The 18771-nt window shown below is 37.8% G+C and overlaps 1 protein-coding gene across 1 annotated transcript; it reads right to left on the bottom strand.

Moving 5' to 3' along the window:
• Positions 1-7742: 7742 nt before the first annotated feature.
• On the bottom strand, positions 7743-11097 carry LOC138910004 (uncharacterized). Its single transcript, XM_070201221.1, has 4 exons — positions 10714-11097; positions 9638-10289; positions 9192-9427; positions 7743-8090 (listed from the first exon to the last, which is right to left on the bottom strand). Exons 1-4 carry the CDS (start codon positions 11095-11097, stop codon positions 7743-7745), a joined length of 1620 nt encoding a protein of 539 aa, XP_070057322.1.
• Positions 11098-18771: the final 7674 nt, after the last annotated feature.

The following is an 18771-nucleotide window of genomic DNA, read 5'->3' as shown; positions in this document are numbered from 1 at the left end:
AATAAAGGGAGGATAAGAAATGAACCTTTAAGCAAAAAACTTTTCTTCAGAACTTGATTAATGCAAAAACAATTCTGAGCCGAGCAAGTACACCAAACCAAGGAAAAATCGGCAGATGAGCAGAAAATCTAGCGATGAACCTTCTAAAATTCGAGCCCGGGCCAAAACTTGATTGTACCTCGTGAGGCTGCTAGTTTTTGGCGTGAGAGAGGTGACTATCAATGAAGCTTTACAAGATGTTTTTATGGTATTTTTGGGTCTTAAACAGGATGATAAATTGCTTGAATTTTCGAAAGAAAGAGGAAAAAAGAATAAAACGAGTAGAAATTCCCTTAGTGCAGAGAATCTTTTTTTCTCTCAATTCTCTCCTATTTTTTCCTTCCCTTTCTTTTTATTTTCTCCTTACATTTCTCTTCTATTTATAGAAAATAATTCGGAATTTTTTCATATTTATTTTTTTATTATTTTATTATTTTTTAATTAAAAAGAATTTTCACTTCCCATTTTTCTTCTTTTTAAAAAATAATTAATTCCCTACTTTCCTTTACTTTTATTTTTGAAATTTTCCACTTTTTTTACTTTACTTTTTTTATTTTCTACTTATTTTACTTTTCTTTTTTTATTTCCACTTATTTTACTTTTCTGTTTTAAATTTTCACTTTCTTTTACTTTTTTTTAAAAGAAATTCAGCTACCTTTACTTTTATTTTTTAATTTCATATTTATTTTACTTTTTATTTTTTTAAATTTCCACATTCTTTTACTTTTATTTTTTTAATTTTTCACTTTCTTTTACTTCTTTTAAAAAACTATTTCCACTTACTTTTACTTTTAATTTTTATTCCATACTTTTAATTCTCCTATTATTTTATTCCTATCCGAAAATTAAAAAAAATAATTTTTTCGGTTTTTTAAATTTATTTATTTTAAAATAAAGATAAGAAATAAAAATAATACTAATAGTAATAATTTGACCTTTTAAATTATTTTTAATTCTTACCATATATAAAAAAAATGTAACAAATATAAAATATATATATATATATATATATATATATATATATATATATATATATATATATATATATATATATATATATATATATATATATATTAAATTTCTAAAAATATTTACATAGTAGAAAGTGATAAAAATTCAACTATAGTCAAAAATTAGGTGCTCACAACTGCCCCTCTTTGCTTAGAAACGTGAAGAGTTTTCAGGCAAAGACTAGGTGAGCCATGTGACTAATTTTTGACCAAACCGTTATTCAAAAGGAAAAAAAATAAAAGATAGGGTGTAACCGAGTCCTGCTTATGGATAGCCTACATATCCCGGGTTACAGGGGAATCAGGTCATGTGTAGTTCAAGGAGAATGGTGGAATGATGAGTTGAGGATTCGAGTGAGGTTCCGTCGAGGCTCCGGTCCGCGATCCTGCTATTATAAAAAAAGAAACTAAACAAGTCTATCAGCTATGAGTTACAAGATTCCTATTTATGAGTCTTCTGAAACTTGATCTTGAGTCTTGACTGGTTCTTCATGCAGACTCTGATCTAAACCTTGATGCTCGCTAGCTGTAGATGCTAGTTCATTGTTCTATAGCTTCTTCTAATCAAAACAGGACTAGAATGCTCGTGGCTTCAGTCATGTCTTGAGCATTCCATATTTTTTCAACTGCTTTTGCATTTTGGATTCACCTATTTTTTCTTTTCTTTTATTCTGAATTGAAGCTTCTTCTTTTGGTCATCTCAAACCCTGTTCATCGAGGTAAAACCTACTTAGACACCAAAACAAACAAACAATTTTGCCCCAGTTTGCACTAGAAAATTTTCGTGAGTTATTGTAACAAAATTCTGACCTACTTCTTTATTGAAAGCAATAAAAGGTCGAAAATGGTGTACCCAAAAAAAAAACAGAGACTAAAGAATGGTGACCCTATGTCTAAAAATGAAAGAAACTAGGGAGTGGAGACACAATATTGGAAAAACGACTAGGGATTGGTGTACCCTGATACTGGTAAGAAAATACAACCAGGGGTTGATACCATGTATTATGAAAAAAGAATGTAATCAGGGGTTGGTACCCTGTATTACTGAAAATAATATAGTCATGGGATGGTGTCCTATATTACTGAATGGAAATATAACAAGGGATGACACTCTGTATTATGGAAAAGAAATATAACCAGGGGTTGGTTCCCTCTATTACTGAAATGAAAATGAATTCCCTGGACGAAAAGGTTCTACCTGGGTTAAACTACGAAAAGCGAGCCTGGGCGAAGAGTACTTCTACCCGAAATATGAGCTGGAACCCTTAGGCGAAAAGTTTTTACCTAGGTTAAGCTATGTAAAACAACCTGAGCGAAGAGTACTTCTGCCCGAAACTATGAGCTGGATCCCCCTAGGCGAAAAAGTTCTACCTGGATTAAGCTACATAAAAGAACCTGAGCGAAGAGTACATCTACCCGGAACTATGAGCTGGATCCCCCTAGGCGAAAAGGTTCTACCTGGGTTAAACTACGTAAACATCCTGAGCGAAGAGTACTTCTACCCGGAAACTATGAATTGGATCCCCCTAGGCGAAAAGGTTCTACCTGGGTTAAGCTACAATAAACAGCCTGGGCAAAGAGTACTTCTACCCGGAAACTATGAGCTGGATCCCCCTATGCAAAAAGGTTCTACCTGGGTTAAGCTACGAAAAATAGCTTGGGCGAAAAGTACTTCTACCCGGAACTATGAGCTGGATCCCCCTAGGCAAAAAGGTTCTACCTGGGTTAAGCTATGAAAAATAGCCTGGGCAAAGAGTACTTCTACCCGGAACTATGAGATGGACCCCCTAGGCGAAAAGGTTCTACTTGGGTTAAGCTATGAAAACAAGCCTAGGCGAAGAGTACTTCTACCTGAAAATATGAGCTGGATCCCCTTAGGCAAAAAGGTTCTACCTGGGTTAATCTACGAAAAACAATCTTGGGCGAAAAGTACTTCTACCCGGAACTATGAGCTGGATCCCCCTAGACGAAAAGGTTCTACCTGGGTTAAGCTATATAAAATAACCTGAGCGAAGAGTACTTCTACCCGGAACTATGAGCTGGATCCCCCTAGGCGATAAGGTTCTACCTGGGTTAAGCTACGTAAATGAGAGGTATGAGCAGTAGTGATACATGCTAAAATAAAGGAAAAATGGAGATTTTGAGGAACTTACCTTTGGTAACATTCATCCTTTGAGAATTGCCATTCTGCACTGCTTTGTTCCTACTTCAAACAAAGAAACATTGTGAGCTTTTAAAGTGGTGGTCGGTTTGTGGCCTTGATGCCCTGAGTAGTGTGAATTCACAGGTACTGTCGTCGAAGAACCGATTCTATCAGTGTGGTACCGAGATGCTCGGATACTCTGTATCACATTTTGGAGACCTTGGCTTTCCGATGTTCCTCCCGACTGTTTCAGACCCGGATGTCCAAGGTACCGTTAACCCTTGTCCCTAAGGCAAGGCAAATTTCCTTTAAAATCGAACTTATTAGTCTTGCACCTAGTACCAGTTTGTGTTTGAATTGCTTATCAACCTTTCCCACGAAGCATGTCTTGCTTATGCGACCTTTTCAGTTTCTTTGAGACGTTTTGTTCGTCTTATCAAAAGAGATCACAAATGGATTCGCGCTTTCATCAATTCCGTATATGCCCCAAATTATGCTTGGTATTACAGGGAAACTGTAGTCAGTTTTGCAGCCATTTCTTTTCTTTGCTTTTGATGCAAGATTAGACCGAAAAAGGACTTAAAGAAAAATTATGGGTTAAAATAGAAAAGCAATTGAAAGTGAAAAAAAAAGGAATTGTTTCTAAACAAAAGGTGCCCATTTCGGGGGAAAAGAATAGGGAGACTTATCTGGAGGTATGTGCCGACTTCAATGAATCATGACATGCATTTTGGACTGGACACTTGATCTGTCTGAGCTATCTAATTCTCAAAATCCATTGCAAATATTCAACTTGAAACTGTCTTGGTTGTGCTCATACTGGAGTATCAAAGACCCGTATTCGGCTAGTAGCGTCCTTTGCGGGTTTTCGCTAACTGACCTCTCTTATTTATTTTCTCACCATCTCCTTATAGTGCTTTTTGAGAGTTTTCACTACAAGACTCTCATTTTTATTTTCTCTGCTCGTCATCGCCCTATGGTGCCCGTGGGGGTTTACACCAATAAGACTCTCTCATTTTATTTCTCTCATTTTGGTTGCATCAGATCCAAATGATTGTATCCTCCAATTCTTATATATTCTCGTTGATTGATCAGAAGGACTTGAAAAGGATTTGGGTGAAAAGAATATGGATTGAATTACAACTTTGGGACCTTTCAGGCGAAACCATCATCGAACCATTGTAACATCTGCCCCAGTTTCAACTTTTTAGGGGAATGTGGATTTTTTGTTTTGGTGTGACTGAAACCCAGAGAGAGGCTGCCTACGTATCCTTTCGGAATCAAGTCGAACGTAGTTCAATGACTCAGAAGATTTTTATTATTATTATTATTATTTTACAAGTACATGGGTTCCAAAAGGAGGGAAAACCAAGAAGACAAATATAGCTCAAAAAGGTTAACAAAAGGGTGACACTTCTTTGGGGTAGTGAGCAAAGATAGCCTTCGTTATCTCGATCTGAGAAAATCGATGCGTGGAAGTTCTGTAGTGGGTATGTATCAAATATAATATCTTTTGACTGCATCTGCATTAATTGTCATGTCTGGTACCAGTCCTTCTTTATCTACCAAGTGCAAAGCCCCTTTTGGTAACACTTTCTTAATGATGTAGTGTCCTTGCCCGTTCGGGGCGAACTTTCCTTTAGCTTCTACCTGGTGCAGAAGGATGCATTTTAAAAAAAGTTGGCCTACCTTAAAGTGCCTCGGGCGCACTTTCTTATTATAAGTGTGTGCTATTCTTTGCTGGTATAACTGGCCAAAACACACTGCTGCTAGCCGTTTTTCATCAATCATCATTAGTTGTTCTAATCTGGTCTTGACCCACTCGGTGTCTTTAATCTCTGATTCCACAATGATTGGGAGAGAGGGAATTTCAACTTCAGCCGGTATTACAGCTTCAGTTCCATAAACCAACAGATAAGGAGTTGCACCTACAGATGTGCGAGCAGTCGTGCGGTATCCCAAAAGAGCAAAAGGCAACTTTTCATGCCATTGCCTAGACCCTTGGATCATCTTCCTAAGGATCTTTTTGATAATCTTGTTAGCTGCTTCAATGGCTCCATTAGATTTAGGCTGGTAGGGGGTAGAATGGCGATGCACAATTTTAAATTGCTTGCATACCTCCTTCATCAGATGACTATTTAGATTGGTTGCATTGTCAGTGATAATGGTCTTTGGGATAACCAAGCGACAGATGATGTTGGAATGAAACCTAAAACTGCTTTCTTGTTGACTCTCTTGAATGTAACTGCCTCCACCCACTTGGTGAAGTAATCAATGGCGACCAAAATGAATTTATGCCCATTTGAAGCCTTTGGCTCGATTGGCCCAATAACATCCATTCCCCAAGCAACGAAAGGCCAAAGAGAGGACATGGGATGCAACTATGAAGGAGGCGAGTGAATCAGGTCGCCATGAATCTGGCATTGGTGACACTTGCGAACCAAACTAAAGCAATCTCGCTCTATAGTAAGCCAATAATATCCTGCCCATAGAATCTTCTTCGTCAAAGCATATGCATTCATGTGAGGTCCGCATACCCCCCGAATGCACTTTACTCATGATCCGCTCAACTTCTGTGGCATCTATGCATCTCAATAAGTTCAAATCTGGGGTCCTTTTGTACAAAATTTCCCCATTCAGGAAGAAACCACCGGCGAGCCGCCTTATAGTTCTTTTTTGATCTCCCTTGGCATGCTCTGGGTATTCCCTTGTTTTCAGGAATCGTTTTATATCATGGTACCAAGGTTCATCATCTGGTTCTGTCTCAATAGTATTGTAGTAGTCGTGTTGATTCTGAATTTGGATTTGCAGTGGATCAATATAGGTATTGCCTGGATAAGGGAGCATCGAGGCTAAGGTAGCCAAGGCATCGGCTAGCTCATTGTGAAACCTGGAAATTTACCTGAATTCGATGGATTTGAATCTCTTGCTCAGTTCTTGTACACATTGTCTGCATGGAATAAGCTTGATGTCTCGAGTTTCCCATTCACCTTGGGCTTGCCGGATAAGTAAGTTGGAATCTCCCATAACCAATAGTTCGTGCACATCCAGATCAAGGGCCATTTTTAGACCTATTATAAAAGCCTCATATTTCGCTGTATTATTGGTACAGAAGAAACGAAGTCAAGTTGTTGCAGGGTAATGTTGTCCAATAGGTGAGATAAGGATTGCCCTGATCCCAACTCTTTTGATATTAACAGCCCCATCAAAATACATTTTCCATATACGGATGTCATCCGAAACTACTTTCTCTATTGAGTTGAGCTCTTCGTATGGGAAGTATGTGCTCAGTGGCTTGTAATTATCATCAACTGGATTCTATGTCAAATGATCTGCCAAAGCATGTGCTTTCATTGCGGTGCGAGTGACATAGACGATGTCGAACTCCGTGAGCAGAATCTGCCATTTTACGAGCCTTCCAGTGGGCATTGGCTTTTGAAAGATGTACTTCAAAGGATCCATTCTGGATATGAGGTAAGTAGTGTAGGCCAGGAGATAATGCCTCATCTTATGAGCGACCCAAGTCAAAGCACAACATGTTCTTTCTAAAAGGGTATACTTAACCTCATAATTGGTGAACTTCTTGCTCAAATAATAGATTGCATGTTCCTTTTTGCTTGTCGCATTATGTTGCCCCAGAACGTATCCAAAGGAATTATCCATCACCGATAGATATAAAAACAAAGGCCTACCAGGTTCTGCTGGGACCAATACAAGGGGTTTTGACAGATAATCTTTGATCCTGTCAAAAGCTTTTTGGCAATCGTCCATCCACTTGATAGCAACATCCTTTTTCAGCAACTTAAAGATACGCTCGTATGTGTTTGTGAGCTGAGCAATGAACCTACTGATGTAGTTCAATCTCTCGAGCAAACTCATATCGTGGGTGGCAGATCTCGAATGGACTTTATCTTAGATGGATCCAATTCAATGCCTCTCCGGCTGACTATAAAACCGTGGAGTTTCCCAGATGGCACCCCAAATGCACACTTGGATGGATTAAGCTTAAGGTCATACCTTCGAAGCCGCTCGAAAAACATTTTCAAATCGCGCACGTGATCAGCCTGTGTCTTTGACTTTATGATGATATCATCAACATATACTTCAATCTCTTTGTGCATCATGTCATGCAAAATGGTGGTCATGGCCCTCATATAAGTTGCCCCCGCATTCTTTAAACCGAATGGCATAACCCTGTAATAATAGGTACCCCATGGAGTGGTGAAAGCAGTCTTTTCTGCATCATCCTCATCCATTAGAATCTGGTGGTATCCAGCATAGCAATCCACAAAAGATTGTATCTCACGCTTAGCGCAGTTATCTACAAGTATATGGATATTTGGTAAAGGAAACTTATCCTTTGGACTTTCTTTGTTCGGGTCCCTGTAGTCAACACAGACTCTGGTTTTTCCATCCTTCTTTGGCACAGGCACAACATTTGCCACCCAGGTGGTGTGTCGTACAGCTCTAACTACGTTGGCGTTCAGTTGCTTCATTATTTCCTCTTTGATTTTATCACTCATGTCCGTTTTAAATTTTCATTATTTCTGTTAGACTGGTGGAAAATCGGGATACGTGGGAAGCTTATGAACCACTAAATCGGCACTTAAACCCGGCATATCATCATAAGACCAAGAAAATACATCTCTGTATTCAAATAAAATTTGAATCAAGGCATCTCTAGTTTCTTGTTCAGCGTGAATGCTTAACTTTGTTTCTCTGACTTCTTCATGTCCTCCGATATTAATTGGCTCAGTTTCATTGAGGTTGGGCCTAGGCTTGTTTTCAAATTGTTCCAACTCTCTTTTAATTTCCTCAACAGCCTCATTTTCATCATATTTGACCTCTTGATGCATTATTTCAAAATTAGACAACTTTTTAAGATCTGGACGTGAATTCTGCATGCATGTCATGTTATTAAAGCCAGCATTAACAAAACTGAAATGGAAACAAAATGACAAGATTTAGGAAAAGGAAAAGATACAAATCAAAATTGAATGGTATTTCATTGAATTTGAAAGGATAGAAGGGTTAACATCAAAACAAAATAATCATACCGAGATGTTTGGATTACAACCCTGAAAGTAACCCAAATTATAAAAAGAGGCTGCAAAAGCAAACTACCAAGACTTTTTCCTTGTGGGGAGAGGAGTTGCTTCCCAGTTGTTGAGCATAGTGTCTGGGCTAATTAGTTGCACATCGGCACGGCTAGTGCCTTCACCGGCCTGGATCATATTCACTTCAGAAAACATTTAGCTGAGGCCATGGTAAATTTCATCAATGCTTGCCTGTGCCGAGGAATTTTTGACCCTCTTGGAGTCGTGGCTTGACAAAAGTGTACAAAATGTGAGGGATGGGCTGCTGCAAGACCCAACCATGCTTTTTGCGGTGCTTAGCTTTATCTTCATTTGCTTGTGTTGACCTGAAACCTAAGCCAAAAGTACCCTTGTTGCTAAAGGGAGAGATGGGTTCCGAAATTTCTTGCAGTGATGCCCCCAAGCCTTTTCCGGGCTCATAACCTTGTTTCAGCATATGTTCAACCACCATTACAGATGTGGCGGAAAGAAGAGGATTCAGAATGGGCTTTCCTTCCTCAACGTGGTCTACAACAACCACTTCGAAGCCTGATAGACAATGGACTCGCACCCTTCCTTAGCCTCAATACACGGAATTAACGGATCTTTATAAATGTATAATTCGTCTTCTCCGTGAACAATAATCTCTTGCCTGTCATGTTCAAACTTGAGCATCTGATGCAAGGTGGATGGCACAGCTCGAGCCGTATGGATCTATGGCCTTCCAAGAAGAAAGTAATAAGAAGCTTCCATGTCCACTACTTGGAAGACACTTTCAAAATCGACCGGCCCAATCGTCATGGTGAGGTTGATCTCCCCAATGGTATCTCTCGCTGAGCCATCAAAATCCCGTATGCGAATATTGTTGAGTTGGATTCTGTTTGTATTGATATTCATGCTTTTCAAGGTATAGAGAGGGCATACATCTACACTCGAGCCTTCATCAACCATGACTCGCTTTACATAATGCCCCTCATATTTGATAATCAGGTGCAAAGCCCTATTGTGCCCGGCTCCCTCCTCTGGAAGTTCTTCATCAGTAAAAGAGATTTTGTTCACCTCGAAAAATCTATTGGCCACCTTCTCTAACTGATTCACGGTGGTCTTCTCTGAAATATGTGCCTCGTTCAGGATCTTGATTAGTACACGGGCATGCTCTTCTGAGTGTATGAGCAGAGATAACAGAGAGATTTGAGCAGGAGTCTATCTCAACTGGTCAATGATTGAGTAATCCTGAACTTTCATCTTTTTCAAAAACTCTTCCGCCTCTTTTTCTGTGACTGGTTTCTTTATTGGCATTTGGCCTTCTCTGATTTGCTTGGCCTTCCTCAACTCTTCTGGAGAGTAACACCTCCTTGATCGAGTCAAACCTCCAGTTTCCCCCACTTCTTCTATGATTTCCTTGCCTTTGTAGGTCACTACAATTTTGTTGTAGTTCCAGGGAATGATTTTCGTGTTTGCCACATGGGGTTGTATAGTAGGCTTGATTATGATCGGCTCTATTATACCGCTCGTACCACCCTTATTCTGCCTTGTGATGAGGTGGCCTCCAAGGATATACAACCTTGGACTTGTAAAATTAGAGCAAACTTCCAACCTTGAGACATTGGGAACAAATAAAGTTGCCTTTTCTAAGCTCGGGGCGCCTTTCACAATCATCGACACATCTTCTCTTGGACTTACTTCCAGTTTGGTTCTCTCTTGAATCGTTCCCGCTGTCATTTCTGCTTGACCAACCGGCTTGTATTCTTGATCTCGACCAATTATTCCCACAAAATGAACATCATTGTATACTGGCAACGGGTTAATGGTCATATTAGGAGGGTCCTCGCCATTCGTGACTACAATCAATTTTTCAGCAATAAGTCTTTCTATGGCTCTTTTCAGAGTCCAACAGTCATCAGTGTTATGCCCTGGAGCACCTAAATGATAATCATATCTAGCATTTGCTTTAAATCCATGTGAATCAGGATGCATATGGTGGGGAGCGATGAGTCCAATCACGCCCATCTGCTTCAACTTCTGGAACAGACTAGAGTATGATTCAGCCAATGGAATAAAAATTTTCCACCGGCCTCTACCCTCGACCATAATCCTGCCTAAGACGAGTATCATAGGGTGTCCGAAACTTTTGCTGCTGAGGTCGGGGGAATCTTGGAGCTGGTGCTCGTACCTGTTGATTGGGAGGCCGAGCATAGGATTGAGCATTAAACATTATATAATGTGGCGGGCCCACAGAGTACTAAGGAATTGGCGGGGGATAGTAATGTTGAGGGTAGCTGGATTGCCCATGCTGAACTTGCACATAAGGGTGCGATGCCCCTCTTTGAACTTCCCTAGATCCTCAAGTCATCATGGACCCTTCATCTCTCTTCTTTCTATTTGCCTAACTTCTCGACCAATTTTGGATAGCTTGGGTGGTGGCTTTGAGAGCAGTTTGACTTACAATTCTGCCAGCCAGGAGACCATTTTCGACCATATCCCCTATTTTAATTGCTTCTGCAAAAGGTCTACCCATTGCGGATATCATGTTCTGAAAGTAATCAGGCTCTTGAGCCTCCAGAAAAACAGTGATCAACTCGTGGTTATCCATGGGTGACTTAACCCTAGCCGCTTGCTCCCTCCACTTTATGGCATATTCCCTAAAGCTTTCAGTCGGCTTTTTCTTCATATTGGACAGGGAATTGCGATCTGGTGCAATATCAATATTGTATTGGAAATGTTTGATGAAGGCTTGGGCCATGTCATCCCAGACATGCCAGTGAGATATATCTTGGTTAATGAACCATTCGGAGGCTACCCCCACAAGACTTTCCCCAAAATAAGCCATCAACAATTCTTTTTTTCCACCTGCACCCCTCAGCTGGTTGCAGTACCTTTTCAGGTGGGCGATAGGGTCGCCATGTCCATCATACTTCTCGAATTTTGGGGTCTTGAACCCTGGTGGCAAATGGATGTGAGGGAACATGCATAAATCACTGAACGAAACACTTTTGTGACTACCTAGTCCTTGTATGTTCTTTATGTTCTGTTCAAGACTTTTCATTTTCCTGGCCATTTCATCTGGCTCAACCGACTTGGCAGGATTTTTATTTTCCACTGGTGAATCGTATTGAGGAGTCCAATTATGTGTAGTCGAGACCTTGAAAGCCATATTTGGAGAGTCGTATTGGCCATCATAAGCATGAGATGGTGGCTCATTGTTTGGCCTCGTCACAGGAGGTGGTGGCGGGATTGTATATATCGGTGCGCCAGACACGACGAGAGGAGTATTCCTGACCGGTGCGACTGGAGGTCGCACATTAGAGGTACCAGGGGCAGCGTGAAGGTTGTAGTTTGGCACATACCCTAGTGGTAGAATGGACTGGTGGTTAAGTAGACCGAGGTACGGTGGAAGTTCCCTCTGAGGGACCCTGGGGTGGAGGATGACCGGAAACCCAAGCTTGATATACATCAAACAGTTGTTGTCTCAATTTTCTTATTTCTTCTGACTCTTGCTCAACTGACTGACCCTGGGATTGTCACTGACCAACTCGATTTTATCACTGTTATCCATTACTACTGCTCCCTTTGATCTGGTGAAGTAATGATGTGTTGCCAGTTTCACCACAAACCAACCACCTTAAGCTTACTTTAATAAGAGACAGCAAACGTGTTAGGGTTAGACATTTTATTGATATGAATCACACGTAATATGCCATGCTCCTAACATCATCACCATTTCTAACATACTTTTGGAAGGCTTCATGTTTCATTCCGACTTACCAGGTTGCTTCTTATTGACGCTCTTATTTTCTTCTCTCCGTATTTTTTTTTACTCGCACCTCATTTTTATCCATCTTAGAATCATTGAAAAATATTTTGATCGAACCTTTTGGTGGTTGCCTACGTATCATGTCGCTGCATGAATCAGATCATTACATAGTTTAGGGAAAATAGTAATAGTCTTGATTTTTTTTTTCTTTTTCAAATCAATTCAAATACAATGACATAAAGGACATTACATCAAAAATGACTTAACAGACTTTAACAGGAATAAAATACAATGATAAAAAAAAATCAACGATGACTCAAACTAAAATATTGTTGGGTTTGAAAACTCTTAACAACTACGACTATGTTTCAAACTCCACAATCTTTACTTTCAACCACTGGAACATCTGCTCATGGTGGCGCTTGCCCCGGCTGACCCCCCAATGGTACATCATCTCTAACTTTGCTGCAAGATGACGGGCAAAGGTAGGTGCATGATCCAAAAACTTCTCATAATCCATTCCTTGGTAGTTCACATAGCTTTGAGCGGTATAAACAGCCAAATCATGGACTTGCTCTCTGAAGTAATGAAAGTTCTGGTCTCGATTTTGTAACTGCTGTTGGCGAGTGGTGGATATCTCTCTTATGTGTCCCTCGCGATCTAAAGCTGACTCCAACTTAGCCCGAAGTCTAGCTTGCTCGAGTGTTGCCTGAGCCCTCTCCCTATCAAAACTTGCATGTTGGTAGTCTCTATTGTACCTTTTCATTTCTTTCAATTGTGCCTAAAGATAAGCTTCCAAACTTACCCAATGGACCCTCTCTCTCTTGAACTGAGCCCTCTCTTCTTTAAATTTTGTTGATTGGCAATCCTTTCTAGATTTGTCCTCCTCATTTAACTGTATAATTTTTTCCCTGGCTTTGTCCAACACCTTTTTAGTTTTTGCCAAGATGGCGTCATAATCTTGCACCTTTCCCATCAAATTGGCAATGGTTTTCTGGACTTTCCAACTTCTGACCGGTGCCTTGGAGGCTTTCTTCATCTGTTGAAGTTGGACACGAAAGGCTTCATTTTTGCAGATCAGACTCTTCTTTTCCCCTTCAGCTTCTTGTGCTTGCAAGTTTTTCTCAAAATGGAGGTTCCTCAGATTTTCTTCCAAAGCATGGATAGTTGCTTGGTATCCCTTTTCCTTTTCACCTCAAGCTAACCGTTCGTGGATATTATCATTAAAAGCTTAAACATGCGGCCTTTTTTCGGGCCTTTCGGGATCGAGATCTGGCTCATCATTTACGCAGGATCTTTTCTCAAACCACCTAGCATAACCCGGATCTACCTCACCTCTCACAGTATCTGGTATCTAGGTATCATCTTTCAAGTAGCAATAACCATTCCAAATTTGCTGGATTAAAGCCTCGGGAAGTGGGGCTTCGGGGTGTAGCTCAATCACTTGCACGCTCAAATCTTCATCCTCAGGCACTATCTGGTACCTTCTTAGCTGTCTTAGAATTCTTTGTGGCGTATACGGCTGGACACTTCTCAAACCTAACAGCAGCAAATAACTTTTTAAGGACGACATGTGTATCACCTCTCTTACCAAGAGCCATCCCAAAGTCCACTCAATTTGACTTGCGTTTAAAGATCTTAGGTGGGATATCCAGGATTCCACCCCTTCTGGAGAGTTGTAATATTTTACTCTTTCTTTGTAGCTCTCAATAAAATTGTTCGTGCTCAGACCATAGCTCATGAACTTGGGGTGATGTCGGAGATGCTCAATCAACCACATTTGCAACAAAATATTGCACCCTTCAAAGAATTTTGCCCCGGACTTACACAAAGTCAACGCCCGATAATTGTCTGATAGAATGATCGGGGCAAGAATGTGATGTTCTTTGGTAGTAAGGACATGTACAACCCTGGTTGTGCAGGTATCAATTGTCCTAGGTGCTTGGTGACCCATTTCTAACCATCTTTCCCCAAGTCATACCACCACATCTGAAGCTGGAGTGGAGCTTCATCTACAACCTTCAAATGTGCGTTCTGAACAATGCTCATTTTATATCTGTGGGTGGTTAAGGTAAGGGTTGACGCTAGTTCAAAAGACAAAACCAATGCACTCTTTTTGTAAAATAATCTTTTGTAAATAACCTAATTTTTTTAAAAAAGTCAAAGAGAGGGTGGCTATTTTTGCAACTATGCCCCTTCATACTTATAAGGAAAACTTTAGGACCAAGGGAAGGACATTATGATAAAAGTGATGCCAATTGACAGACACATCCGTTCTTGCTAGTACAACCCTTTGACAATTTTGAAGATGTTCTAAGGCTATTCTGACAAAAATGGCTCGGGATTAACCGAAGTTGGGTCGGCTTATTTGGACAAAACAAAAGAAAACACTAGACACATTTCTTTCTTTTGGTTATTTTTGCAAAAAATGGGGCCGAACCCTATGAAGGTTGCCTACGTATCTCACATCCGGTGAGAATCAAACCCGCATAGTTCGTAAATATTTCAGGAATGGGATGTCACCTTCTCTTTTATTTTTTGGAAAATTTCAATCTTATTTTGTAATAATCGTTTTGGGGTAAACTTTTGACAAGGTTTTTGGATTTTCAATTACCGAGATTTTTAAAAAAAAAATGGGTAAATTTTCTCTCCTATTTTCTTCCTTATGGTTTTCTCTCAATTCTTATTTTTATTTTTTAGAAGCCGGTCAATATGAACAAACCGAATCAAACATAATGTACATGTAGCACATAAGATGCATCAGGATAGTCTTATAATTTTCAGGTACACCTGTCCTAGACGGACCCAACCCCTGTGTTGAGTCCAAAAAGTCAAATGCACATGATGCAAACAAACGTTCCTACTAGGGATTTGGTATGAGGATACGTTATTGTAGGTTTAAAATCCTGGGCGGAGTATTTTAGACCTGGCTTACCCAAGCGGACAACTCGAGCCGAGGTGGGGGCAACGTTCCGGGAGCACGAAAATCTACCCGGCCTAGTTACTGATCCAGCCTCATTCTAGTTGGTATGACCTCTAACAGAAAAGTGGGCCACGCGTACGTGTGCACCATAAATTCAGAAGACTCAGAAAGGAGGCGTAAGAAGACAGTTTATGTAGTTCAAATAATATCAAAGTGGTAAATAATGGGCAATTAGCATATTAATTCCACAAACACGGTAATATCAACAATCAAGAAAGCCAAGTATAGATCACATTACAAGCTCGAATTCTGAACCCTGAACTAGAGATTCTCGGTTCTTTTCCCCAGCGGAGTCGCTAGAGCTGCCACACCTCCTTTTTACCCCCCAAAAGATATGTATTATGGATTATTATGGGTTAAAGAGTTTTTCCAATTAAAGTGACAAATTTGAGTAGGGATTATTTTTATTTACAGAGTCGCCACTTGGAATTGATTTTTTAGGTGTTCCAAGTCACCATTTATTTAAATCCGTAGTCAAAGGAAGGTTTGACTCTATTATTATTGGTCTGCGAAAACAAAGTGTGGGTAAGGAATTATGTTGACTGGAGAGAAGGTGTAAGGCATTTTCCGAGTTTCTCGTGGTTCTAGCACGGTCGCTTTATTGACTACATTTGGCTTATATTATTTCTGGATAACCTGTATTTTATTGGTTCTCATGTTTTTACCTATGTCCGCTTTTATTGCTTGATTAGATTTATGAAAATTATCCTGAAATCATGTCAGGCATACGTGTACACAATCAATAACACATTTATTATTATTCGAAGTTGATTGGTCAAGTCACGTGAACGCGCACTTGTATTATTTTCCTAAACTAATTTGAAATTGTTGTAAGACCAAGAGTTTATGGATAGTAAATTATTTGGAAATCAGGAAATATATTAGTTATTTAAAGTATTGACAAGTCATCCACACTTAAAAATATTTACAACTTACTACTCTATCTTTGAAATTAGGAGACATTTATCCATTATGGAAGAATGAGCTAATTATTAGTCTAGTGACAAAATTATTGGGTGTGACAGATTTATACTCAATCCAACCCATGTCTAATTCTTTCTTTCCTATTAAATGTGGTAACTCGTTTCTGGTTCACTTACCTGACCTCAAACGCACGGCCCATTAATATGGTAAGATCGTCATTCTTAATGTTAAATAGCAAATCTCATTAAAATGAAATCCTATTCAAATAATTTGTTGACAAATCGCTTGAAACATGTAAAATGAAACTACAACATGATAATGTGTATAAATAAAACAACACAAAAAATTATAACATGAACCTCTATAAGAACATCACACAAAACAATGAAATAATTAACAAAGGGAGGATAAGAAATGAACCTTTAAGCAAAAAAAATTTCTTCAGAACTTGATTAATGCAAAAATAAGTCTGAGCCGAGCAAGTACACCAAATCAAGAAAAAATCGGCAGATGAGCAAAAAATCTAGCGACGAACCTTCTAAAATTCGAGCCCGGACCAAAACTCGATTGTACCTCGTGAGGCTGCTGGTTTTTGGCGTGAGAGAGGTGACTATAAATGAAGCTTCACAAGGTGCTTTTAGGCTTGAATTTGAGGCATTTTGGGTCTTAAAGAGGGTGATGAATTGCTTGAATTTTCGAAAGAAAGAGGAAGAAAGAATGAAACGAGTAGAAATTCCCTTAGTGCAGAAGAAGAATCTTTATTTTCTCTCAATTCTCTCCTATTTTTTCCTTCCCTTTCTTTTTATTTTCTCCTTACATTTCTCTTCTATTTATAGAAAAAAAATCGAAATTTTTTTAGATTTGTTTATTATTATTTTATTATTTTTTAATTAAAAAAAAATTTCACTTCCCATTTTTCTTCTTTTTTAAAAAGAATTAATTCCCTACTTTCCTTTACTTTTATTTTTTAAATTTTCCAATTTTTTTACTTTACTTTTTTTTATTTTTCACTTATTTTACTTTTTTTTTTAATTTCCACTTATTTTACTTTTCTGTTTTAAATTTTCACTTTCTTTTACTTTTTTTAAAAGAAATTCAGCTACCTTTACTTTTATTTTTTAATTTCATATTTATTTTTATTTTTATTTTTTTAAATTTTCACATTCTTTTACTTTTATTTTTTTAATTTTCTACTTTCTTTTACTTTTTTTAAAAAATAATTTCCATCTACTTTTACTTTTAATTTTTTATTCCATACTTTTAATTTTCCTATTATTTTATTCTCATCCAAAAATTTTAAAAAAAAATCGGTTTATTTTATTTTATTTTATTTTAAAATAAAGATAAGAAATAAAAATAATACTAATAGTAATAATTTGACCTTTTAAATTATTTCTAATTCTTACTCTATATAAAAGAAATGTAACAAAGCTAAAATATATATATATTAAATTTCTAAAAATATTTACATAGTAGAAAGTGGTAAAAATTCAAATATAGTCAAAAATTAGGTGCTCACAATAATAATAATAATAATAATAATAATAATAATAATAATAATAATAATAATAATAATAATAATAATAATAATAATAATAATAAAAACTTTATATATTTTGTACACAAACACAACCTGCCCTTTCTAAATTCATGTGAATTTCTCTTCATAGTTTTTCACTTCACAAGACCCGTGAAATGATTTAACTTTCAAGATTCAACAAGATAGGAGATATCAAAAGAAAGGGAGTCTCACTAATGAAAATAAATATATAATATACCTCCAAAAATTAATGGAAAAAGGTTGATTTGTTTATCCGCATTGAAAAATCAAAATCGATTGAAATACACTGATATGTCTTTTTTTCTTTCATCTGTTTATATGATTGTCATGAGTAAACTTATAGGAATCACTTAGTTACAAGCAATAAATTATAATGAAAAAATAAAAATTATACAAACTATTAATATTATTAATAATAAAATCAAGCAATAAGGTGAAGGAAGAAAATGGGTTAACTTTCCAGCAAGAAATGAGTCAATTATCCACTTTGGCATTTCAGTCCAACACACACTTCTTAATACTGATCTTGTGTTTTGAGAAGGCCTTGACCTCACTTAATTTATAAATATATAAATGAACGTGTGGAAGTTTTTGATGGAATGCATATAATAAAATAAGTTTAAAAAACTATAGTTACAGTCAGCAATGCATTTACAAACTGTTAATTGGTGTTGACTTAGTGTCCGAACAAAATTGGATAATTTACAATCATTAGAAAACCACTCCACTAAATGTACTACTAGAGAATCGATCGACATGTTTTGAATTTAAACAAGAATTAATGATTATTCATTGAACTTGAGGTTCAGAACACTTTTGGGTCAAAAAAATCATCATTAATCAAAAGTTTGTTGAAAGTTAGTAGTTTCGTGATTTAGATAGATAGATTTTTTCTATAAAATCGAATCAAATATGAGAAATTTGATGGAGAGAACACTTTTTAATTTTCATAATTAGTAATTGTCTGGCATTATAGCTTCGTTATGTGTTATCCACTAAAGAAAGTATTGGCTTCACTATTCTGATAAAAGTGCAATTTAGGTGGAGCTTTGGACTGTGATATACAACTCAACAACAACAAATGTTAAACCCTTCTCTTTTCTTCCATTCTGGATTCCTCGACCCTAAAAAATAATTTTAAAAGGATGTTTAGGGAGGATAAAATTCTTAATTTCTAGTTTTAAGAAGCTTCTCTTAGAAATGCACCAAATTCCATTCTTCATTGTTGTCATTATAGTTGTACATGGGTCGAGTTGATTCTGATTTTCTAATTACCAAACCA

This window comes from Nicotiana tomentosiformis, chromosome 4 (assembly GCF_000390325.3).
Source record: "Nicotiana tomentosiformis chromosome 4, ASM39032v3, whole genome shotgun sequence".
Lineage (NCBI taxonomy): Eukaryota > Viridiplantae > Streptophyta > Magnoliopsida > Solanales > Solanaceae > Nicotiana > Nicotiana tomentosiformis.
Note: the sequence above shows the minus strand (reverse complement) of the source record. Positions and strands in the feature narration are given on the sequence as shown.